The sequence below is a fragment of the Panthera tigris genome, chromosome C2, assembly GCF_018350195.1.
Source record: "Panthera tigris isolate Pti1 chromosome C2, P.tigris_Pti1_mat1.1, whole genome shotgun sequence".
Classification (NCBI taxonomy): domain Eukaryota; kingdom Metazoa; phylum Chordata; class Mammalia; order Carnivora; family Felidae; genus Panthera; species Panthera tigris.
The window spans coordinates 125,140,978-125,167,874 of record NC_056668.1 but is presented as its reverse complement, the minus strand read 5'-3'; the positions used below and the strand labels follow the sequence as shown (position 1 = coordinate 125,167,874).

General features: G+C 38.0%; 1 protein-coding gene across 2 annotated transcripts in view; it reads left to right on the top strand.

Annotated features, from left to right (window-relative positions):
- Window positions 1-25,074, top strand: part of SLC35G2 (solute carrier family 35 member G2) — a 44,177-nt gene extending 19,103 nt beyond the window's left edge. For both annotated transcript variants that reach the window (XM_007087415.2, XM_042999187.1), the window contains exon 2: window positions 23,723-25,074. In XM_007087415.2, the coding sequence (XP_007087477.1) occupies window positions 23,741-24,979 (1,239 nt within the window). In that variant the 5' untranslated portion in view covers window positions 23,723-23,740 and the 3' untranslated portion in view covers window positions 24,980-25,074. The remainder of the gene's footprint in view (window positions 1-23,722) is intronic.
- Window positions 25,075-26,897: the final 1,823 nt, after the last annotated feature.

The window sequence follows — 26,897 nt, the reverse complement described above, 5'->3', positions numbered from 1 at the left end:
TCTTTTCAAGTCAGTAATATCAACCAATCTTACAGATGGGGAAACTGAGGTTTAGAAAGATTAGGTGATGTATGCACAGGTAGAAAATGATAGGGGCATAATTCAAATGCAGATTTGCTGCCTCCAGAATTGGTTAGACTTGTTTTCCAATATTGGTTATTAATCTAAAATCCTATTTGATAGCATCCAACCAAAGTTTTGATTCAACATTTAATAACTACATCCAGGAGGCCAGTTAGCTCAACCGTTAAGAGATGTTTTATAATTGGGGCACCTAGGCGGCTTATTCGGTTAAGCATCCAACTTTGGCTCAGGCCATGATCTTACAGTTTGTGAGTTCGAGCCCTGCATTGGGCTCTATGCTGACAGCTCAGATCCTGGAACCTGCTTTGGATTCTGTGTCTCCCTCTCTCTCTGTTCCTCCCCTGCTCACACTCTGTGTGCCTCTCTCTCTTTCACAAAAATAAAGATTTTTAAAAATTTTAAAAAAAGAGATGTTTTATAATTCACTTTTCTATTATTTATTTATTTATTTTTAACTTTTTAATGTTTACTTATTTCTGAGACAGGGAGAGACAGAGCATGAGTGGGGGAGGGGCAGAGAGAGAGGGAGACACAAAATCAGAAGGAGGCTTCAGGCCCCGAGCTGTCATCACAGAGCCCGACGCGGGGCTCGAACTCACAAACTGTGAGATCATGACCTGAGCCGAAGTCGAACGCTCAACCGACTGAGCCACCCAGGCGCCCCAATTCACTCTTTTTTAGATGATCCATGAGGATGTGGGTTTTTTTTAAGTTTATTTATTTATTTAAGTTTATTTATTTATTTTTTAAGTTTATTTATTTAAGTTTATTTATTTATTTTAAGTTTATTTATTTATTAATTTATTTATGCAAGTTGGGGAGGGGCAGAGAGAAAGAGAGAGGGAGAGAGAGAATCCCAAGCAGTCTCCGTCCTGTCAGTGCAGAGCCCAACATGGGGCTCCATCCCATGAACTGTGAGATCATGACCTGAGCCAAAATCAAGAGTCAGATGCTTAAACCAACTGAGCCACCCAGGTGCCCTGAGGATGTGGTTCTTAAAAACACGACATTTCAGACAGTATTTCAGGGGGCAAGCAAGCAGCAAGTAGTTTCTATCTTAGGACAAAATAATCTTATCCATGTCACTTGACCTAGAACTTTGTAGTCTTATCCAACATTTTTGTAGATCTTAAGAAGATCAAAAATTATTTTGTAGGAAAACTCATGGGTTTACATGCAGGCAATTTTTTTGTTCACATTTGTACTAAATGTGTGGGTCTTCTAAGAATACAATTGGATCTTTAGACACAGAATGATGGTTGTATAAGTTTTGTTTGCTGCTATAACAAATTACCACAAACTTGGTGGCTTAAAACTACAGGAATATTATGTTACAGTTTTGTAAGTCAGAGGTCTAGTATGGATATCACTGGACTAAAACCATGGTATTGGCAGCATGTATTCCTTACTGGAGGGTCTAGGGAAGGATCCATTTCCTTGCTTGTCAGAGGCTGTCCACATTCCTGGGCTTATGACCCCCTTCTGTCTTCAGTACCAGCAACAGCAGGCTGAGTTCTCACATTGCATCACTCTGACCTTGCTTCTGTTGTCACATCTCTGATTTTTCTGTCTCTGTCTTCCACTTTTAATCACTTGTGATTACATTAGGCCCAATCAGATAATCCAGGCTAGTCTCCCTATTTTAAACTCAGTTGATTAAAAGCTTAATTCCATTTGCAACCTTAATTCCCCTTTGTCATATAAGGTAATGTATTCAAAGCTTCAGGGAATTAGGATGTGGACATTTTGGTGGGGATGTGAGTGGGGCATTATTCTGCCCACCATGGATGGTTACTTTGCAGAGTAGTACAGAAGAAAGGGCTTGGGAAGGCAGATCTGGATCTGAATTTTGTCCATATCATTAACTGGTTATGTCACTCACTAACTGGCAAGTCACCCAAACTTTCTGAACCCATTTTTTCATATGTAGAATGGAAATTATAATACCTACTTCATAGAGTTGTTTTTTACCTTTAATTGAGAAATAAAGTTCTTAGCACATGCCTGGCACAGAGATAGGGCTAAATAAACATAGCTATCATTATAGTTAGAGAATCTAGAGCCATATTCAGGACCAAACAATCCAAAAGAGTGCATCCCAGGTGTATGGAAGTGTCTCTGCTTGATATTTCCTGTGGTTTTATTTTTCCTTTAACCCTCATTGAATGATTACTGCAAATCCTTTCAAAACCAGTGTGTTGATCCTAAATAAACACACAAAATATGAATGAAGACACACTTTATTTTACTTTTAGTCTCAGCTAGTTTCTCTCCATAGATGATGTTGTGAATGGAGACCAAAGAAGCAAACATGAATAATCTTGATTTATCTCCTGTTTGTTCTTTCACAATTTTCCCCTAGCCACCAAAGCCTATTTCTTCATTTACATTCAGTGGGAAAACTTCACAATTTTTTCTGTTCATTTTCACGTATGTGGCTTTTCCCATGATGGTTATGGATGTATCCCTGCACAAAGAATCAGTGACAGTGGTCATCCCATTTGCCTTTTAGCTCTCAGAAAGCTAATGAGTGACTTATTATGTTCAACACCCTTGTTAACTAGCCATTAAAAATGATGTTATAGAATATTTAGTGACATGGAAAAATATTTACAATGTATTGATAAGTAGAATGGGGGAAGTTATACACTGGGATATAGTGTTTGATGCCTTTTTTTTTTTTTTTTTTTTTTTGGAAAAAAAAATGTTCACAAATAGAAAAAGGCCTGGACCAGTGATTATCTCTGGGTGATTACAAGTGGTTTTATTTTATTTGTTTGCTTTTCCACATTTCTGAATTTTGTACAATAAAAATATATTGCTTTTATAATAAGAATACAATTTTTTTTTAATGTAGAGATCTGATGGTGATAAATAGCTTCTGAGTCAGAAGCTTGTTTTGACAGGCCCAGGGAAGCCTGATGAGGGACTGCAGTGAGTTTGTGGTGGTGGGACTTACCTGACTGAGCCAAGCTGTGAGGTGTGCACTGGGAAGCAGGGACATAGCAGCTAAGTTCAGCCTGGAAATGCTGAGAGACATGTTTCTTCAGCACCCTTCCTCAGTGATTGAAAATGGTTTATTTAAGAAAAGGAGATACATATTACTTAAAGAACACCTCCAGTTATGCCTGGGAAATTTAATATTAAAGAAATATGGGAGACGTATCAGCAGAAACAGAGCCAGAGGTAGAGAAGCTAAATAAACAAGTTATCTTAATAGACAAACTGCACACTGTAATGTGTATTCTTGAAATATTATTAAGGACAGTAAAGTGTTTTAGTGGATACGGTTCCTTACTTGAGTTACATGAGCCATTTAAATTCATTTAAATATGTTACTTAACTTTGTTCTTAACAAAATTTGCTTCATTAAAAAAAAAATAATCCATTAATTCATTCAACAGCACTTACTGAACTCCTGTCTGATGCCAAGCACTGTGCTAGGTGCTGAAAATATAAAAATTAGAAATGCCTAATTTTAATACCTGTGGGGTTAAAACTCTCATGGGTCTAGTGGAAAAGAAAGACAAAAACATAGTTGTAATTCAGTGCAGTAAATTCTATTATTGAAGGTATAATGAAAGAATGAGGGTGTGGGCACATAACGTAGATGGAGGTAAGAGGTAGGCCAGAGAATTTTGCAGAGAAGGTGGTATTTCATCTGAGCCTTGAAGAATAAGCAGGAATTTACAAGGTAAAAAAGCAGGAAAAAAGTATTCCATAAAGGAGGAATAGCATATGTAAAAATCCAGAGGCATGAAATAGCATGACATTTTGAAAGAGTTTCCTGTAGTTTGAAATAGCCAGAATTTTTGTGCATGTGGAGGACAACCAGAGGATGAGGCTGTGATAATTTTATGTGTCAACTTGGCAGGCTAAAGACTATTCTACATGTTTCTGTGAAGGTGTCTTTGGATGAAATTTACGCTTAAATCTGTGGGATTGTGGGGTGCCTGGGTGGCTCAGTCAGTTAAGTGTCTGACTCTTGATCTCAGCTCAGGTCTTTTTTTTTTTTTTTTCCAGCTCAGGTCTTGATCTCAGGGTCATGAGTTCAAGCCCTGTGCTGGGCTCCATGCTGGGCTCTGCCCTAGGTGTGAAGTCTACTTAAAAAAAACAAATGAAAGAAAACATTAAAAAAAAAATCAGTGGAATTGAGTAGATTGCCTGCCATGATGTGGGTGGGCCTCATCCAATCAGTTGAAGTCCGTAAAAGAAAAGACTACTATCCCCTGAAAAGAAGGGACTTCTGCCAACAGACCATTTGGACTTGAACTGCAACTCTTCCCTGGGTTTCCAGTCTGCTGGCCAACCCTGAAGATACTGGTCTTGTCAGGCACCACAATCACATGAGCCAATTCCTTAAAATAAATCTCTCATACGTATATGAGCATGCCTAATTTATTGCACATTTCTTTAGTGTGCATTTTTTACAGATTGAAATCTTGTGGCAACCCTGTGTCTACTGGTATCATTTTTCCCACAATATTTGCTCATTTAATGTCTGTGTCACATTTTGGTAATTTTCACAATATTTCAAACTTTTTCATTATTGTTATATTTGTTATAGTGAACTGTGATCAGTGATCTTTTATGTTATTACTGTAATTGTTTTGAGGTGCCATGAACTGTGTCCATATAAGATGGCAAATTTAACAAATGTTATATGTATTCTGACTGTTCCACTGACTAGCTGTTCCCCCACCTCTCCTCAGGCCTTCCTGTTCCCTGAGGTATAGTATTAAAATTAGGTTAATTAATAACCCTACAATGGCCTGTAAGTATTCATGTGAAAGGAAGAGTTGCACGTCTCTCACTTTAAAACAAAGGCTGGAGGGGTGCCTGGGTAGCCCAGTTGGTTAAGCACCCGACTTCAGCTCAAGTCATGATCTCACGGTTTGTGAATTCAAGCCCCATGTTAGGCTCTGTGCAGACAGCTCAGAGCCTAGAGCCTACTTAGGATTCTGTCTCCCTCTCTCTGTCTCTCCCCCATTTGTGCTCTGTCTCTGTCTCTCTCTCAAAAATAAATAAACATTAAAAACAATTAAAACAAAGGCTTGAAGTGATTAAGCTTAGTGAAGAAGGCATGTTGAAAGCCAAGATAGGCTGTAAGGTAGACCTCTTGTGCCAAAAAGTTAGCCAAGTGGTGAATACAGAGGCAAAGTTCTTGAAGGAAATTAAAAGAGCTACTTCAGTGAACACACAAATGTTAAGGCAAAGCAGCCTCATTGTTGATATGAAGAAAGTTTGAGTAGTCTGGATAGAAGATCAAACCAGCCATGGGATGTCTGGGTGGCTCAGTCGGTTAAGCATCTGACTTCGACTTAGGTCAAGATCTCATTGTTCATGGGTTTGAGCCCTGCGTCAGGCTCTGTCCTGACAGCTCAGAGCCTGGAGCCTGGTTCGGATTCTGTGTCTCCCCTCTCTCTCTGCCACTTCCCCGCTCACACTCTTTCTCAGAAATAAATAAAAAATAAAAATGTTAAAAACCAAAAAGATCAAACTAGCCATAACATTCCCTTAAGCCAAAGCCTAGTCCAGAGCAAAGCCCTGACTCTCCTCAGTTCGTTGAAGGCTGAGAAAGATGAGGAAGCTATTCTCAAAAGAATATCTTGAAACTAGCAGAGGTTGGTTCGTAAGGTTTAAAGAAAGAAGCCATCTCCATAACATAAAAGTGCAAGGCGAAGCAGCAAGTACTGATATAGAACCTGCAGCAAATTATCCAGAAGATCTAGTTAATTAATTAATTAATTAATGAAGGTGGCTGCACTAAACAATAGATTTTCATTGTAGATGAAAACAGCCTTTTATTGGAAGAAGTTGCCATCTAAGGCTTTTATAGCTAGAGAGGAGATGTCAATGCCTGACTTCAGAGCTTGAAAGGACAGACTGATCCTCTTGTTAGGGGCCAATGCAGCTGGTGACTCTAAGTTGAAGCCAGTGCTCATTTACCATTCCAAAAAACCTAGAGAGCTTAAGAATTATGCTTATTTACTCTGCCTGTGTTCTCTAAATGGAATAGCAAAGCCTGGACAACAGTACGCTTGTTTATACAATGGCTTACTGAATATTTTAAGCCCACTATTGAGAGCTACTGCTAAGAAAAAAAGATTCCTTTCAAAACATTACTGCTCATTGACAATGCACCTTGTCACCTAAGAGCTCTGATGGAAGATAATACAACGAGATTAATGTTGTTTTTCATGCCTGCTAACACAACATCCACTTTTTTTTAGTTTATTTTTTTTTTAATTTTATTTTTATTTTTTAAAACTTACATCCAAATTAGTTAGCATATAGTGCAACAATGATTTCAGGAGTAGATTCCTTAATGCCCCTTACCTGTTTAGCCCATTCCCCACCCCCCCACAACCCCTCCAGTAACCCTTTGTTTGTTCTCCATATTTAAGAGTGTCTTATGTTTTGTCCCCCTCCCTGGTTTTATATTATTTTTGTTTCCCTTACCTTATGTTCATCTGTTTTGTATCTTAAAGTCCTCATAGGAGTGAAGTCATATGATATTCATCTTTCTCTGACTAAATTCACTTAGCATAATACCCTCCAGTTCCATCCATGTAGTTGCAAATGGCAAGATTTCATTCTTTTTGATTGCTGAGTAATACTCCATTGTATATATATACCACATCTTCTTTATCCATTCATCTGTGGATGGACATTTGGGGTCTTTCCATACTTTGGCTATTGTTGATAGTGCTGCTATAAACATGTGGGTGCATGTGTCCCTTCAAATCATCACACCTGTATCCTGTGGATAAATGCCTAGTAGTGCAATTGCTGGTTGTAGGGTAGTTCTATTTTTAGTTTTTTGAGGAACCTCCATACTGTTTTCCAGAGTGGCTGCACCAGCTTGCATTCCCACCAACAATGCAAAAGAGATCCTCTTTCTCCACATCCTCGCCAACATCTGTTGTTGCCTGAGTTGTTAATGTTAGCCATTCTGACAGGTGTAAGGTGGTATCTCATTGTGGTTTTGATTTGTATTTTCCTGATGATGAGTGATGTTAACCATTTTTTCATGTGTTGGTTGGCCATCTGGATGTCTTCCTTGGAGAAGTGTCCATTCATGTCTTTTGCCCATTTCTTCACTAGATTCTTTGTTTTTTGGGTGTTGAGTTTGATAAGTTCTTTATAGATTTTGGATACTAACCCTTTATCTGATATGTTGTTTGCAAGTATCTTCTCCCATTCTGCCGGTTGCTTTTAGTTTTGCTGGTTGTTTCCTTTGCTATGCAGAAGCTTTTTATTTTGATGAGGTCCCAGTAGTTCATTTTTGCTTTTATTTCCCTTGCCTCTGGAGACATGTTGAGTAAGAAGTTGCTGTGAGCAAGGTCAGAGAGGTTTTTGCCTGCTTTCTCCTTGAGGATTTTGATGGCTTCCTGTCTTACATTGAGGTGTTTCATCCATTTTGAGTTTATTTTTGTGTACGGTGAAAGAAAGCACAACATCCACTTTGAACCCCGTGGATCAAGGAGTAATTTTTACTTTCAAGTCTTATTATTTAAGGAATACATTTCATAAGGTTATAGATGACATACATAGAGATTTCTCTGGTGGATCTGGGCAAAGTAAATTGAAATCCTTCTGGAAAAGATTTGCCAAAGCGGGGTACATGCTCACCTAATGTGGGACTTGAACTCACAAACAGTGAGATCATGACCTGAGGCAAAGTCAGATGCTTAATGACTAAGCCACCCAGGTACCCCAAAGATTTGTCATTTTAGATACCATTAAGAACATTCATTAAATAAATTTAAAAATATTTTTTAATTTTATTTTTTAAAATTTATGTCCAAATTAGTTAGCATAATAGTGCAACAATGATTTCAGGAGTAGATTCCTTAATGCCCCTTACCCATTTAGCCTATCCCCCCTCCCACAACCCCTCCAGTAACCCTCTGTTCGTTCTCCATATTTAAGAGTCTCTTATGTTTTGCCCCCCTCCCTGTTTTTATATTATTTTTGCTTCCCTTCCCTTATGTTAATCTGTTCTGTGTCTTAAAGTTCTCATTGAGTGAAGTCATATGATATTTGTCTTTCTCTGACTGACCAATTTCGCTTAGCATAATACCCTCTAGTTCCATCCATGCAGCTGCAAATGGCAAGATCTCATTCTCTTTGATGGCTGAGTAATACTCCATAGTATACATATAGCACATCCTCTTTGTCCATTCATCCATTGATGGACACCTGGGCTCTTTCCATACTTTGGCTATTGTTGATAGTGCTGCTATAAACTTTGGGGTGCATGTGTCCCTTCGAAACAGCATCCTGTATCCCTTGGATAAATACCTAGTAGTGCATTTGCTGGGTCGTAGGGTAGTTCTATTTCTAATTTTTTGATGAACCTCCATACTGTTTTCCAGAGTGGCTACAACAGCTTGCATTCCCACCAGCAATGCAAAAGAGATCCCCTTTCTTTGCATCGTTGCCAACATCTGTTGTTGCCTGAGTTGTTAACGTTAGCCATTCTGACAGGTGTGAGGTGGCATCCCATTGTGGTTTTGATTTGTATTTTCCTGATGATGAGTGATGTTAACCATTTTTTCATGTGTTGGTTGGCCATCTGGATGTCTTCCTTGGAGAAGTGTCCATTCATGTCTTTTGCCCATTTCTTCACTAGATTCTTTGTTTTTTGGGTGTTGAGTTTGATAAGTTCTTTATAGATTTTGGATACTAACCCTTTATCTGATATGTTGTTTGCAAATATCTTCTCCCATTCTGTCAGTTGCCTTTTAGTTTTGCTGGTTGTTTCCTTTGCTGTGCAGAAGCTTTTTATTTTGATGAGGTCCCAATAGTTTATTTTTGCTTTTGTTACCCTTGCCTCTGGAGACATGTTGAGTAAGAAGTTGCTGCGGCCAAGATCAAAGAGGTCTTTACCCGCTTTCTCCTGGAGGATTTTGATGGCTTCCTGTCTTACATTTAGGTCTTTCATCCATTTTGAGTTTATTTTTGTGTATGGTGTAAGAAAGTGGTCCGGGTTCATTCTTCTGCATGTCGCTGTCCAGGTTTCCCAGCACCACTTGCTGAAGAGACTGTCTTTATTCCATTGGATAGTCTTTACTGTTTTGTCAAAGATTAGTTGGCCATACGTTTGTGGGTCCATTTCTGGGTTCTCTATTCTGTTCCATCGATCTGAGTGTCTGTTTTGGTGCCAGTACCATACTGTCTTGATGATTACAGCTTTGTAGTATAGCTTGAAATCCGGGATTGTGATACCTCCTGCTTTGGTTTTCTTTTTCAAGATTACTTTGGCTATTCAGCGTCTCTTCTGGTTCCATACAAATTTTAGGATTATTTGTTCTAGCTTTGAGAAGAATGCTGGTGCAAGTTTGATTGGGATTGCATTGAATATGTGGATTGCTTTGGGTAGTATTGACATTTGTTTTTCCTATCCAGGAGTATGGAATCTTTTTCCATTTTTTTGTGTCTTCAATTTCTTTCATAAGCTTCCTATAGTTTTCAGTGTATAGATTTTTCACCTCTTTGGTTAGATTTATTCCTAGGTATTTTATGGGTTTTGGTGCAATTGTAAATGGGATTGATTCCTTAATTTCTCTTTCTGTTGCTTCATTGTTGGTGTTAAAAATATTTTTTAAATTAGTGTCTGGGTGGCTCAATTGGTTAAGCGTCTGACTCCTGGTTTTGGCTCAGGTCATGATCTCACGATTTTGTGAGTTCGAGCCCCACATACAGCTTCATGCTGACAGTGCAGAGCCTGCTTGGGATTCTGTCTCTTCTCTGTGCTCCTCCCCCACTCATGCTGTCTCTCTGTCTCTCAAAAATAAATAAATAAACTAAAAATAAAAAAGAAGAACATTGGTGATTCATGGGAAGAGGTCAAAATAACATTAACAGGAGTTTGGAAGAAGTTGATTCTAACCCTTGTGGATGACTTTGAGGGTTTCAAGACTTTAGTGGAGGAAGTTGATCACAGATGTGGTAGAAATAGCAAGACAACTAGAAGTGGAGCCTGAAGATGAGATTGCGTTGCTGCAATCTCATGATAAAACTTGAATGGCTAAGGAGTTGCTTCTTATAGATGAGCAGAGGAGTGGTTTCTTAAGATGGTATCTACTCCTGGTGAAGATGTCATGAAAATTGTTGAAATGACAACAAAGGATTTGGAATATCACATAAACTTAGTCTCTGGATCATTTGAGGGGATGACTCCAATTTTGAAAGAAGTTCTGCTGTGGGTAAAATGCTATCAAACAGCATCATGTGCTACAGAGATCATTTGTTAAATGAGAGTTAACAGATGCAGCAAACTTCATTGTCATCTTATTTTAAGAAATTGCACCAGACATCCCAAACTTCAGCAATCACCATCTGATCTGTCAGCAGCCATCAACACTGAGACACTCCCTCCCCTGCTCACTCTCTCTCTCTTTCAAATAAACATTTTTTAAAAATGTGAGATCATGACCATGAAGTAATGACCTGAGCCAAAATCAAGAGTTGGGCACTTAACAGACTGAACCACCAGGGTGCCTGTAAACATTAGTTTTATACACATGGGAAAACCAAAAAATTTGTTTGATTTGCTTTATAGCAGTATTTGCTTTATTGGGATGGTCTGGAACTGAACCTTCAATTTCTCCAACATATGGCTGTATATGCACATCCTATTGATTCTGTTTCTGTGGAGAACCCTCACTAATACAGAGGGTAAAGGCAGAAAATAGGGAAAATTTCTGTAGTGTTATCAAGGGAAGCAAGGCTTTCAGTCACCCAAGACTATTAATGATTGAGTGGATATCTGGGCCTACGAGATCCTATAGAGATGTCAGTAGTCTTTTTTCCTTTATCTTTTTTATTGAAGTATATTTGACATATAATATTCTACTAGTTTCAAGTATACACCATAGCAGTTTGATATTTTTAAACATTACAAGTTGATCCTCTCAATAAGTCTAGCCACCATCTGTCACCATACAAAGTTATTATAATATTATTGACTATATTCCCTATGCTGTATTTTTCATCCTCATGACTTATTTATTTTATAAATAAAATAGTTTGTTTCTCTTAATACTCTTTACCTATTTTACCACCCCGAACTCCTCCCCTCTCTGGTAGCCAACAGTTTGTTTCTTGTATCTATGAATCTGTTTGTTTTGGTTTGTTTTGTTCTTTAGATTTGTGAAATCATATCATATTTGTCTTTCTCTTTCTGACTTATTTCACTTAACATAATACCCTCTAGGTCCAGTCTTACAAATGGTAAGATTCCATTCTTTTTGAATGGCTGAGTCATATTCTGTGGTATATATATATATATATATATATATATATACACCATATATATATATATATGGTATATGGTATATATGGTATATATATGTATATATATATATACACACACCATATATATATTTACATATACATAAATATATATGTATATGTGTGTGTGTATATATATATATATATATATATATATATATATATACCACATCTTTATCCATTCATCTATCAATGGGCACTTAGGTTACTTCCATATTTTGGCTATTGTACGTAATGCTGCAGTGAACATAGATTGGTGTTTTTGTTTTCTACAGATAAATACCCAGAAGTGGGATTGCTGGGTTGTATGGTAGTTATATTTTTAATTTTTTGAGGAATCTTCATACCGTTTTTCCATAGTGGTGGCACCAATTTACATTCCCAACAGTGTTCGAGGTTCCCTTTTCTCCACATTCTCACCAACACTTACTGTTTTTTGCATTCCTGATAATAGCTAATCTGATTATATGTGGGTTGTATGAGTGATATCTCATTATGGTTTTGATTTGCATTTCACTGATGATTAGTGATGTTGAGCATTTTTTCATGTGCCTGTTTTCTATCTGTATGTCTTCTTTGGAAAAATGTCTACTCAAGTCCTGTGCCCATTTTTCAACCTATTTTTTTAAATATTAAGTTGCATAAGTTCTTTATATATTTTGGATTTTAACCCCTTATAGGTTGTATGATTTGTAAATGTCTTCTCTGAATCAGGAGTTTGCCATTTTGTTTTGTTAATGCTTTCCTTTGCTGTACAAAGGCTTTTTAGCTTGATGTAATCACCTTTATTTTAGCTTTTGTTGCCCTTGCCTAAGAAGACTAGTCCAAAAAGATATTTCTAAGACCAGTGTCAAAGAGTTTACTGCCTATGGTTTCTTCTGGGAATTTTATGGTTTCAGGTCTTACATTCAAGTCTTTAATCCATTTTGAATTTGGTTTTGTATATGGTGTAAGACAGTGGTCCAGTTTCATTCTTTTGCATGTAGCTGTCCAATTTTCCCATTACCATTTATTGAAGACACTGCCTTTCCCCCTTGTATACCCTTGTGTCCTTTGTTATAGATTAATTGGCCATATATGTGTGGATTTATTTTTGGGATCTCTTTTCTATTCCATTCATATATAGGTCTTGATTACTGTAGCTTTGTACTATAGTTTGAAATCTGAGAGCATGACATCTCCGGCTTTGTTCTTCTTTCTCAAGTTCGCTTTTGCTATTTGAGATGTCAGTAGTCTTAACATCATTCCCTATTCTTTTCCATGTCTCCCTCTTGGTTTTCAAATCCATTTCATTCCAGCCAACAAATATTTACTGAGTGCCAGGATGTGCCAGCTACTGTGTTAGGAGCTTAGGATAAAATGGCATGAAAGTCTGCTATCCAGAAGTGTACCATCTGGTGGGAAAGATAGGATAGAAACAAATGAATGCAGGGATAGTGAGGGCACAAAGGTGGGAGAGTCAAGGAAGACTGCAAAGGAGGAAGTAACACTTGGGCAAACCACTAAAGCACAGATGTGAACTCAACAGATAGACAAGGACAAAAAGGAGGACCAGATCATTCCAGGCAGATAGAATAATGTGAAAGAAAAACTAAAATTAATTGAGCACTTGCTCGATGTCAGACACCAAGTTTTTGTATTAACTGATTTAATATTCAGTCTACCCTATGAGGTAATATTATTATCACAATTTTACAGAAGAAGAAATAGGCAAAGAGGTTAAAACAAGTTGCTGAAAGTCATAATTTTAATAAGTTCTGTAGCTAAGATTCAAATCCAGGCAGTCTGGCTTCACTATCTGTTTTGTTTTGATTTGTTGTAACTTTCTAGCCCTGTGCTACTGTCTTCTTCAGTTATGCAGTAACACATTCGTTAAATCTTAAAACCAGAAGGGCCCTTGGATAATTTATTCAGGTGGTTCTTGCACAAGGAAATTATACATTCAGATAACTAGGAGGCCTAGCACTGCCTCCCCCCTCACCTCCAAGCCACACAGGAGGAACCACAACTCCCTCACACTCTGCCCCACCCCCGCCTTTTTAAATTATAAGTTAAAAAAAATTTTAATGCTTTTATTTATTTTCGAGAAAGAGAGAGACAGAGACAGAGAGAGACAGAGTGCAAACGGGGGAGGGGCAAAGAGAGGGAGACACAGAATCTGAAGCAGGCTCCAGGTTCTGAGCTGTCAGCACAGAGCCCAATGCTGGGCTCGATCTCATGAACTGCTAGATCATGACCTGAGCCGAAGTCTGCTCAACCAGGTGAGGTACCCAGGTGCCCATGACTTTTCTAATTTTAAAACTTGTGGTCAAATATGCATAACACAAAAATTACCATATTTGCCATGTTTAAGTGTATATAATTCAATGCCATTAGTTACATTCTCAGTATTGTGCAACTGTCACTACTATTTCCAAAGCATTTTCCTTATCCCAAACAGAAACTCTGTAACTATTAAGCATAATTCCCCATTTCCCATCTTCCCAGCCCCTGGTAACTTCTAATCTATTTCCTGTTTTTAACAATTTGTCTATTCTAAATACCTCATTTAAGTGAAATTATACAACAGCTATCCTTTTGTGTCTGGCTTGTTTCAATTAGCATAATGTCTTCAAGGTTTGTCCATGTTGTAGTATTTGTTAAAACTTCATTCCTTTTTATGGCTGAATAATATTCAAGTGTTTGAATATATCACATTTTCTTTAGCCATTCATCTGTTCGGGCACATAGGGTGTCCTCTCCTGCTCCCAACCCTGCCCACCAAATACACATGGGGGAACCACTACTTTTTATTTTTATTTTATTTTAGTTTTTTTAACTTTTTAAATGTTTATTTATTTTGAGAGAGAGAGAGAGAAAGAGAGGGGGGTGGGCAGAGGGAGAGGGAGACACAGAATCCAAAGCAGGTTCCAGGCTCGAAACTGTCAGCACAGAGCCTGACACGGGGCTTAAACTCAGGAACCATGAGGTCATGACCTGAACTGAAGTCGGATGCTTAACTGACTGAGCCACCCAGATGCCCCAGGAACCACTACTTTTTAAAACTTAACATTGTCATACACAAAGAGAACAAAATGACAAAAGGAGGCAGAGGCTGAGTACCAAGTGGCACAGGGAAAAGGCCCAAAGGAGTGAAAATGTGTACAACTAGTTTGGATGGCAAGAAGCCAAGTTTTCGGGTGGGATTCTCTGTGGCAGAAGTGGTCTTGTGATTGAGATTTTTCTCCTACTTTCCATACAGATATTTTGTCATCATCACTCCTATTACCTATCAGAAAACTTATGATTTTTGGAAAATGAAAATAGTTTTGTCTACTATGAAAGCAGAATGTGATCCTGATGGTGATAATACTTTGTCATTAAGGCAATGAGATAAATATTTTTCTTGAGATTATTTGCGTGAAAACAGCTACTTCCAGGCTAGAATGTCGGACAGGGCTCCTGTGGGATACAGGAGTCAAATTGAGAATATAAAGTAGGGGAAGAGGGAGGGAATTGGGAAGAGGAAAGGAGAGCAGAATAGGGAGGAGAGACTAATTTTGGGTACTGTGTGAAAAATTTCTAAACAACCCTCTGGCACAAATTCTTTTTGACAATAGAACCTACTGACCTGCTCTGTGCCACATAGCCTAACTGGTGTCCTTCACATGCAGTGTATTCAGTAATGTCTACCAAATTAGTTTCTTTTACCTCCTTTTAAGTTCTTTCAGTTCAAAGTGAGGTAGGCCATTAGCTTTCTCCAAATTTTTAATTGTTTCTTCAATGCTTCCCTACTCCTAAACCTCCTAAGGTTTCACTTCCTCTCAAAGCTGAGTTAACCCATGTTTAGTGCTTAGCACGGTATCTATACAAATGTAAATATCAGTATACCTGGCTATTGATGTTATTACTGTCACTGACTTCTTCCACCTTTCCTTCTTCCTTCTGTTTTCACTAGATTTTAGAGCCATTAGTTTTGCCTTTCTTTATTCTATTTGATTTTCCATTCTTGCTTTTATCCTATTTTGATTGTTTCGGTTAGAGTGCTGAAAATATTGTTGTGGTGTCTGGCTAGATCAAGGTTTTCTTTGTCTTCTTAGTCTCTTTCTGATAGCTCATTGCAAGGATGCTTTAATCTAAGTATTACAAAAGGGGAAATGATTATTTGCCTTATATTTTGTTTTCCTAAGTGAGAGGTCGATGGACTTTTTTTTGTCAAGCAATAAACTGTTGCAATATGAGTGATATTTTTATTACAAGTTCTGCCACTACATATAGTATATATGTCCTAAGTAATACATCTGATTTTCAGAATTTGCTCCAGAAATTTCCTTTTATATTTTTATAGAGGTAATATTCAGTTGGTTCACCATAGGAGACTACTATATGACTGTAGTATATGTCTATACTATAGGAGACAATATGTCTCCTCTTTTATTATTTATTCTTCTGTCAAATTTGCCTGTGGTGGGCTCCTATATAACCTGAGTATTTGATTGAAGTCTTATACAATTAACTTTTCCTGTAGGCTCTCTTTTACATCTTCATAAACTGTTCAGTTTCATGATTTGATTTTATTATTTGCTACTTACATGCAACATGAATATTATCACACCTTAGAAGAAAGGCAATTACTTCTGATAAATTCTTCACTTCCTAAGTGTGCCTGATGCAAGAAAAGGCATGTCCTTTATCTTCTACTCTGTTATTTCGCACTTATTATCAATATTCTTGTCTCTCAAACTCTATTAGTTTAAGAAGTGATTTTCTAGTTTGAGAGATGGGAGTTTAGAAGCAAGTTCTTTTTTCTCTAAAGCAGTGTGCCTTTGCACACAAAGGTGCAGGCTCAAGGAGTATTAATAAATTACAAGCAAACTTAAATGCTGCCTCTAGCCACCCTGACCTTTAGGAATTGCAGTGGGGAAGGGAGAAGAATCCTTATTCAAAGAGGGGTGTTAAGAGTTATGCCAGCCAGGGTTCAGCCTAAGGATGGGTAGAATCATGCTGACAGCCTTTGGGGCCTCAGAACATGGGCCCCCATCATCATTTTGGAGGGAGGAATGGCTTCTCTCAGGAGGTATATTTAACAGCACAGAACCTGTGCATGTCCTAATGTCTCACGATATCCTGGAAAGGTAGTTGTTGTGTCCTCCCTTTTAGGTGATCGGTTAGGTGATCATTTTCACTCAGGGGCAAGACTGTCAAAGCAAATTGGGTTAATAAGCTATTGTAGGGCGAGGCTGCTCAGGTTTAAGGTACTAACCTATTAGTTCTTTTTGTTTATTTAAAAGCCAATTTTATTCATATGTGTCAAATGTTACATTAGTACCTACATTTAAACCACTAATATTATAATCAAATTGTAGTTGCCAGTTTTATAGCTAATACTTTTTACCACTGTAGGGATCAGTCTGGTCACTAAAGAAAGAAACTCTCACTACCAAGTAGCATTTGCTTAAAGTATAATAAGGGTATTGACCCAAGGATTCCTACCAAGACAGTAGGGATGTCAGTGTTAATTTTCTCAACCTTGGGAGAGAATTAATCATGGGCCTTATGTTGTGGAATGTAGCTTAGGAAACAGAGCCTCTTATGGAAAAAAATATTGGTTTCAGGCTGACCACACTGATTTGTCCCCATTGTTCAAGCAGACACCAAACTGTGCATCCTTTTAATCCATTTGTGTCAAGCATTTTAGCCTTGTGTCAGGCTCTGCACTAACAGCACAGAGCCTGCTTGGGATTGTCTTTCTCTCTGTCAATCAATCAATCAATCAATCAATCAATAAACATTTAAAAAAACACAAACTGATTTTAAAGAGAGTTGAATCAAAAGATCCCAATGATTACCATCTAAAACTCTTTCTCTTGAAATAGAATAATTATTACTTTAGTTGGTGGCAGAGCCAGAACTAAAAACCAACTTTTCTGACTTTTAAATTTCTTATCTCTAGAAAAAAATTTTTTTCTCCTCCTTTTTACTTGACGAATTGTCACATATGCATAAAGTCCCAATTCAGGTATCCTTTTCACCTGGAAACTTGCTAAGATTCCCCTTTATCTGGGTTAGATGCCCTTTGTATGTGCTCCAGCCTCTCCCTGAACTTCATATAGTTGCTTGCATTATTAACTTATTAAAATAATAAATTTGACTTTACTTGTCTCTTCCACTAGTCTATGAGCTCTCTGAGTGCAGGAACCATGCCTATTTTATCTTTATATTTATAGAGCCTAGCATGATGCTGAATTTATGGTACCTCAATTAATATTGATTGAAGTGAATACATGTTGACTTACATGTGCAAAAATGTAAGAACTAGTCAGGATTTCAGGTTCTTTTCAAGAACTGTTTTTTATGAAAACTATAATTAAATCAAAACTAGAGAGACTGAAGAAGATTATTATGTATCTCTTTAGTATAAGATGGCTTTTGTATTTTTTAAAAACTGTTTATTTATTTTGAGAGAGAAAGGAAGAGAGAGAGAGAGAGAGCGAGCTCCCATGCACCCGGGGGATAGGCAGAGAGAGAAGGAGAAAGAGAATCCCAGGCAGGCTCCACGCTGTCAGTGTGGGGCTCAATCCCATGAGCTGTGAGATCATGACCTGAGCCAAAATCAAGTCGGACACTTAACTGACTGAGCCACCCAGGCACCCCTATAAGATGGTTTTTGAATCAGTGGGACACAATATAAATTTAATAGTGTTGACAGATACCAGTAATATATCTGTCATAAACTAATTCATGAATAGAAATGAACAAAAATTTCACCATGTGAATAATAGTTTAAAGTATGCAGGTGGACTAAGGTTAAATACACTAATGTATGCCTAATAGGATGTAGAATAAAACTTTTATCTTGGAATTAGTGTCCATGATCTTACAATGGAGGGCAAAATGCTCCACTTTTGAAAGTCCATCAGTTAGGGCCAGATATAAGAGGCCTTTCCTTTAATTATCACTGAGATCCCTACTCCTTCCCATTCCTTAAAATACTGGGGAAGGCACTGGATAACTGGTATTCCAGGTATCTACCACAGGTAACAAATCACTCCAAAGCTGAGTAACTTAAACAACAATCATTTTATTATCTGTCATAGTTTCTGTAGATCAGGAATTTGGAAAGTACTTGGCAGGGAGATTCTGACTCAAGGTCTCTTATATACTTGAAATCAGATGGGTGGCTACAGTTGGAACAGCAAGGGGTTAGAGCAGCTGGGGGCTGGGGCGTGGCCAGGCATTTCTCTCTCTTTATATAGTTTCAGAACCATTCTATATGGTTTCTCTACATGGGCTAGTTTGAGCATCCTCACACCTTGGTAGCCTCAGAGCTACCAGAGGAAGGCATAGCGGTTTCACTTCTTATGACCTCACCTCAGAAGTCACAATATGCCACTTGTGCCATACTCTATTGGTTGAAACAGTCACGGAAGCCTACCTACTTTTAATGGGAGGAGATATAGACCCTACCTCTCTATTTAATAATGTCAAATTCACATTAAAAAAAAACAAAACACAACCAAACATGTAATATAGGAGATACTAGATTTGTGGTTCTTTTTGAAAAATACTATCTGTCACAGGGATCATATTATCTTTATGGTCTTTGGTTTAAGAAAAACGTTATGCTTTTTCCTAATGGGAGAAAGGAGAGGCAAGTCCCCTCTTATAGCTGACTGAGGGTAAAGGTTACCAGATCATTATGTATGATGATTGAGTGTGCCTTCTCATTCTCCATTTCTAAGTCTGCTTAGATAGCACATTTTAATTTGCCCTTTGCTTGTTTGAATGAAGAGAAATAAAGTTGGAGAGAAGGGGACAGCGGCACACTCCACTGAGTGGTAAGGGTATGTGTTTCCGGTAAATACTGTTGGTGCCTGCCCAAGAGAGATGTCCTCCAGGGAAGAGGACCTAGCAGCAAAAATCTGTGGGCCATAAGCCCTAGGGGAGGAGGTGCTGTCACATCAGGGATTTATGCACTGGGGAGGCCCTACAAAATTTCCCCAGGATAGCCTGAATTTGGATACCTACAACCTAGAAAGTATCAGTGACCTATCAGAGCTAACAGAGAAACAAAGACAACAATCAAAGAATGAATTCCAACATGTTGTCAGAATCAGGGTTCAATCTGAGACTCAGAATCAGTAAGAGATTTATTACAAGGAATTGGCTAATATAATTGTGGGGACTGGATAAACAAGTCTGAAGTCTGTAGGGCAGGCAGTCAGGAAGAGAAGATCAAGAACATGTTGGAATCCCATGAGCACAGGCTGAAGCTTTGCCCACTGGCAATGAGGAAAGAAGATCGAGAGTAGGCTGTAACCCTAAGGGAGTTAAATATTTGGAATATCCAAACCCAAGAAAAGCCTAAGCCCTGTTTTAAAGGGCTCACCCAATCAGGTCAGGCCCATACAGAGTACACTTTCTTTTGATTAGCTTAAAGTCACTGGTTAGGGATTTTTCTCACATCTGCAAAATACCTTTACAGCAACACCCAGATTAGTTTCGATTAAATAACTAGGGAATGTAGTTCGGCACAGCCAAGTTTATACATCACAAAGCCACAAAACTGGAGCCAATATAAAACATGTGTTCTTTTCCTTTTCCTTTCTGCCTGTGCCAATATACCAGGGGAGCTAGAGCCTAGAATAGGGAGATGGAAGAGGTGTCCCAGAGGCAGAGTCACCACCGTCCCACAGACTCCAAAGGGAGGGAATGGGAGAAGGAGCAAAATGGCAGAACACATTCTCTCCCTGTCCGTGCCCCTGGAGCTATAAATCTGGCCTGCAATGGGAACGGGAAAGTTTTTAATGGATATAAGACAAAACTTTAACAATGGGTAGCACATGAGAAGTTATGCGTTCTAACAGAGATGTCATCAAGATACTTGCTGACTAGCAAGGAAAAGAGATTAAAAAAAATCTTTTTTTTTATCTTTATTTTTGACAGGGTGCGCGTGGGAAGGAACAGAGAGGGAGACACAGAATCCGAACCAGGCTCCTCTCTCTGAGCTGTCAGCACAGAGCCTGACACAGAGCTCGAACTCACAAACTGTGAGATCATGACCTCAGCCGAAGTTGGACGCTTAACCTACTGAGTCACCCAGGTGCCCCGCAAGGAAAGGAGATTTTAAGATAGAAATTTGAGTACAGTAGCTGGAGATGAAATGCCACCGAGTTGAGACAACTAAATAATAAAATGATTAGATTACAAAAATTAGAAGAACTACTGCAGATGTTAAACAAGAAAGGAAAAAAATAAGAGGCTAGAGTGACCAGGGAAGGCTTGTTTCTAAAAGGCAAAATTTGGACTGGCCCTTCTTAAAAAATGAGCAGTGTTTAGAAAGTTGGAGCAGAGGAAACTCATGAGTATAAAGACTTAGACATGTACATGTAGGGAGTGAGGTCAGGGAGGGCACTGGACTGATCACAGCAGTATGTGTGTTAAGGAGTCAAGTACTGATAGGGGCTAGATGAGGTAGGGTCTGGAGAGCCAAGCAAAAGAGTTGAGATTCAGTGAGGTAGCCAGGAAAAAAAAAATCATTGTAGGTTCTTAAGTGGGGAAAGCTTAAGGGAAATTTTTGTTTTGTTTTGAATCTTTTAAAGACAGACTAAAGTGGCAGTGGTATAATATAGATGGATTTTAAGGGAGAAGGGTTAGGATTTAAGGAGTCTAGTTAGGATGCTGTTGCAATATTCTAGATAGGAATTCACAATAACCTGATCCAGAATCACAAAGGTAAAATGGAATTGGAGAAGAAAGGAAAAATCAGAAATATTTCAAAGACAAGAACAGTAAGATTGATGACCAAATGGAAGTATAACAGCAAAAAGGATAATTGAGAGTATTCCCTGGTTTCTAGTTTGGGGAACCGGAGAAATGGTGGTATCGCAAACAAAAATGAGGAGGTTAGGGAAGGAAAATCTATGTGGGAGATGAAGACTATTCAATTTGGGATTATTGAAGCTGAAGTCACATGATAAAAGTTGGAAGAAAAAAGGAATACCTGGGTGGCTCAGTTGGTTAAGCGTCTGGCTCTTCACTTTGGTTTGGGTCATGATCTCACAATTCATGAGTTCAAGCCCCACAGTGGTCTCTGCGCTGGCAGTGTGGAGCCTGTTTGGGATTCTCTTTCCCTCCCTCTCTCTCTCTGCCCCTCCCCCACTTGTGTGTGCTCTCTCTCTTTCTCTCTCTCTCTCTCAAAATAAATTTTAAAAAAAGTTGGAAGAAAAGAACGTCATATTGGCTTGATAGCAATATGCAGGAATGACTGTAAGTGGGAGGTCCAGGCTAGGAAAGTGAAAAACTTGGATGTACAGGTGGTGTTTTTTAAAATGACTTCTTCCAACTGAAGATGGTGTTGTTTAGAAGAGAAAAGAGTAAAGAGGAATGAAACAGTTGGCTACCCAGATGGTGTCAAAGAACAAAATAGGATTTGATTTCTAGACCATGGTTTAAGATCCTGGAACTGGTGAGTTTTTGGCAAGGACAGGGAGTATGTTATAAGGACAAAAAAATAAAAAGGTTTCTTTTCTTTCTTTCTTTTTTTTTTTTTTTTTAGAAGGGAGAAATCATTGGGAAGGAAATAGGAAATTGTTCTTAGAAAAAGAGAGAGAGAATGAACAGAAAAGAGAACTGAGTGAACAGATACAAGTCTTGAGGAAAGAAACAATGTAGAAGATACCTAGTGTTTCAAGAGAGTTAATTATAGGTAAAAGGAAACTGAATTCTTGTCAACATTTATTAAGGATTCATGATGTGCCTGCACTGTGCCAAATTTTTTATATGCATTATCTCATTTAATCCTTACAACAAGCTTTTTTCCTACTCAACAAAATGTCATGGACATCTTTCAGTGTCAATAAAAATCTGTCTTGTTTTTAATGGATGTATAGCATAGTATTTTAATTTATGAAGGGACATTGGGGTAAGCTACAATGAACCCTCCTATTCATACATTTTTTTCCATAATTTTTTGTGTGCTCTTTTTCTAAAATAGCAGAACATTTTGTTTTAGTTTGTAATCTAATTTTTTGAACACTATTGTGATTCAAAAATAAAAATACAAAAAAGTATACAGTAAAAATGTTTTCCTCCATTCTTGTTCCTTGTTCTACCCTAATTATTGTTAGTTTACTTTGTATCTTTCCATAATTTCTGTATGTTATATAAGCACATATAAAAATGTATTATTTTTCCTTTTTTTAAACACATAAGATAAAAAGCATCTTGTGGTCAATTCTTCAGGATAAAATCTTAGAAGTGATATTGCTGAGGGGTGCCTGGGTGGCTCAGTTGGTTAAGTGTCTAACTTTGACTCAGGTCGTGATCTCACAGTTCATGGGTTCGAGCCCCGTATTGGGCTCTATGCTGACAGCTCAGAGCCTGGAGCCTGCTTCAGATTCTCTGTCTTCCTTTCTCTCTCTGCCCCTCTCCCCACTTGTGCTCTCTCAAAAATAAATAAAGAGTGAACAAAAAAAAAAAAACAACAAACCTTGAAGCTCCTTTAAAAAAAAAAGAAGTGATATTGCTGAGTTAAAGAGTAGTTTCAGTCAAAATCTTAATACATGTTAACCAATTGCTCATCAGAGATGTAATACACACCAACAATGCATGACTGTCACTAAAGCCACTTATTTATTTGTTTGTTTGTTTATTTATTTATCTATTATTTTTTAAGTAGCCTCCACACCTAGCACGGAGCCCATCGTGGGGCTTGAACTCATAATCCCTAGATCAAGATCTGAGCTGAGGTCAAGAGTAAGATGTTTAACTGACCAAGCCACCCAGGCACCCCCATTTTATTAATTTTCTAATTTTTGTCTATCTAAATATGTATGGGGAGCCCAGAATAAATGTCTAAAAGACTATAATTAGTAATATAGAGGTAAATGTGATATTATACAGAAGGGATTATTCAAAAAACATTGGACTTATCCACTTAAAATTTATAATAGACAAGGAACACAGTAGAAAGGAAAGATTTTATCTAAGTTGTTATTTACTTTTCTGTGTTTTTCTTATTGGATGAGTGGAGAAACACATAGGAACGAAAAGATGGGAAAATATCAGTTGTTTGAGGTGTAAAGATAAGCAATGGGCTGCACGAGACAAAGAATAAGCAGAATGAGAAATAGGGGCAGACATAGAATAAAAGTGAAAAAAGTGCAGACAATTTCATTGGGCCTCTTACATCTGATAAGGCACAGCCAGATCTTCTCTTCCTATTACTTTTTTTAAAAACTCCTGTTAACAACCTCTACTTTCTATTACTAAATTGGTGTGTATGATTATAATAGAAATTAAAATTAAATTTCCACTGAATGAATATGTACATTTGTCTTTTTTTTTTCTTAAATAGAATTGCTTATCTGAAGAAATGGATACTTCTCCCTCCAAAAAATATCCAGTTAAAAAACGGGTGAAAATACATCCCAACACTGTGATGGTGAAATATACTTCTCATTATCCCCAGCCTGGGGATGATGGATATGAAGAAATCAATGAAGACTATGGAAATTTTATGGAAGAAAATCCAAAGAAAGGCCTACTGAGTGAAATGAAAAGAAAAGGAAGAACTTTCTTTGGAACCATGGATACTCGACCTCCACCAACGGAAGACCCAATGACGGATGATATTGGACAGTTCCAGAGCTTTGCAGAAAAAAACATTTTTCAATCCAGAAAAATGTGGATAGTGCTGTTTGGATCTGCTTTGGCTCATGGATGTGTAGCTCTTATCACTAGGCTTGTTTCTGACCGTTCTAAAGTTCCATCTCTAGAACTGATTTTTATCCGTTCTGTCTTGCAGGTCTTGTCTGTGTTAGTTGTGTGTTACTACCAGGAGGCGCCCTTTGGACCCAGTGGATACAGATTACGACTCTTCTTTTATGGTGTATGCAATGTCATTTCTATCACCTGTGCTTATACATCATTTTCAATAGTTCCTCCCAGCAATGGGACCACTATGTGGAGAGCCACAACAACAGTCTTCAGTGCCATTTTAGCTTTTTTACTTGTGGATGAGAAAATGGCTTATGTTGACATGGCTACTGTTGTTTGCAGCATCTTAGGTGTTTGTCTTGTCATGATCCCCAACATTGTTGATGAAGACAATTCTTTGTTAAATGCCTGGAAAGAAGCCTTTGGGTATACTATGACTGTGATGGCTGGACTGACCACTGCTCTTTCCATGATAGTATACAGATCCATTAAAGAGAAGATTAGCATGTGGACTGCACTATTTACCTTTGGTTGGACTGGGACAATCTGGGGAATATCTACTATGTTTGTTCTTCAAGAACCCATCATCCCATTAGATGGAGAAACCTGGAGTTATCTCATTGCCATATGTGTCTGTTCTACTGCAGCATTCTTAGGAGTTTATTATGCCTTGGACAAATTCCATCCAGCTTTGGTCAGCACAGTGCAACACCTGGAGATTGTAGTAGCTATGGTCTTGCAGCTTCTAGTGTTACACATATTTCCTAGTGTCTATGATGTTTTTGGAGGGGTAATCATTATGATTAGTGTTTTTGTCCTTGCTGGTTATAAACTTTATTGGAGGAATTTAAGAAGGCAGGATTATCAGGAAATCCTAGACTCTCCCATCAAGTGAAGACTTGATTATTTTTTTGTTACATTCACTTATTCATAGGTACACTGCCATTTTAATGTTTACCTATAAATGTTTTGTGTTGTATAAGTGACAGAGTGCTATATAATATATAATTAATATATGCAGATGTAGAAAATTCTAGTCTAATATATTCAAAAACAAATATTAATAAATATGTGAAACATCATGAACCCAGTGTCTTTACTGTTATTAACAAAAGGTAATTGTGGTAGGAGAATGTTAACTTTCATCACTAAAGAACAGAAGACTTGAGGAAATGACCCCTTTTGAATGGAACGTCTGTTGTCCTAAAAAAATGTTCATGCCCAATGTTCTACAAGTGTTCAACAAAAATCCTTCAATATTCAAAAATATTCATTTTTGAAAAGTACACAATAAGGTAAAATGCTTAATACCAAGCCCTGTTTTGTCACCTATTTATATTAGAAAACTAGAGGTGAGGGGTGCCTGGGTGGCTCTGTTGGTTGAGTGTCTGACTTTGGCTCAGGTCATGATCTCATGGTTTGTGGGTTTGAGCCCCACATCAGACTCACCACTGTCAGCACAGAGTCTGCTTCAGATCTTCTGTCTCCCTCTCTCTGCCCTTCCCCTGCTTGAGATCTCTCAAAAATAAATATACATTTGGAAAAAAAAAACATTTAAAGAAAAAAGAAAACTAGGGGTGATTGGGTTGGGTAAGGAAGATTGAGTTGAGGCAAGAAAGAGGGAACAAAGGAATAGTGTTGCTTTTTCAATGACCATAGTGGTTGTCCTACTTTCAAATAGGAAATTTGTCTTCTCTTTGCTAAGGCTACATTAAGTAATGCATACAAAATGGAAGTAGGGAGAAGACTGGATTCTTGACAGCTCTACTTGGTCTATGCCTTTTTGTGCCTAATTGTGGGAGACGTAATGTGGGGGCAGGGTCTATTTATCCTCAGTTTTACAAATCTTTTCCAAAACTGTCCTTGTTTATGATTTTGTAGCAAGTACATATGTGAGCTGCCGTAAAGGTACTCTTTACTAAAGACAGTAACAGGAATCACAGTATAGCAGAAAATTGTTATAACATGGTAACTTGAAATTCTTTTCAGAGGGGCATACAAGTCTGTAAAAGCATATAAGCATACAAGTATAAAAACATACAAGTCTGTAAAAGTATTAATTTGGGTCTAATTTGGGCAATTTTTACTAATTTAGCACAACAAATGTTAATATGGTTATTAAGATATTGTTATTGAGGTATCTTAGCTCCAGATTCACCCTTCTGTACTTTCCTCTGTGATGCAATGGCTCAGACCCTGCAAAGAACATTTTTCCTGTGCCAGCTGGTGTCTCACTAGGTCCCACCAATAAAAGGCATTAAAGGGAGACTGGAGGACAGAAGGGGAGAAAGGATTTCCACCTTTCTATTTGTTTGCAGTTTCTGTCATTGTTACCCCAGCGGTAAGCAATAGTCCTTTGCTTCAGCAGCAGCAATTGATCTCAGCCTTGAGCTTCTTTTGGCACTCCTCCATCCCCAACCAGCTTCATCTTATCCCTCTCAGCGGTTGGAGGACCAGTTAAACAGCATCCTTTCAGGGAACTGAGCTACTGCTCAGCTGGGTCATTCCTCTGAGTGTCTGAGACCTTATAGTCCAGCCTTGACCCTTCTTTTTCAGTTGCCCTAATGGTCATAGCTGCTCTGTACAGTTATCCTTCTGGTCTACTGCAGCGCTCCCTTTTTTGCTTTTTCAGTCCTTCGGTACCCAATACCAGATTCTCTCTGTTGTAATATCTTGTGATTTCTGTCTTCTTGACTAATATGTCTCTAAACTTTCCTCAAAGGAACCCACAGTCATTAATAGGGTCACTGTGCTTTTGGGAAAATGTTAATGTTCAGATTTTCAGGAATTACCAGACACTGGATCTCAATTAT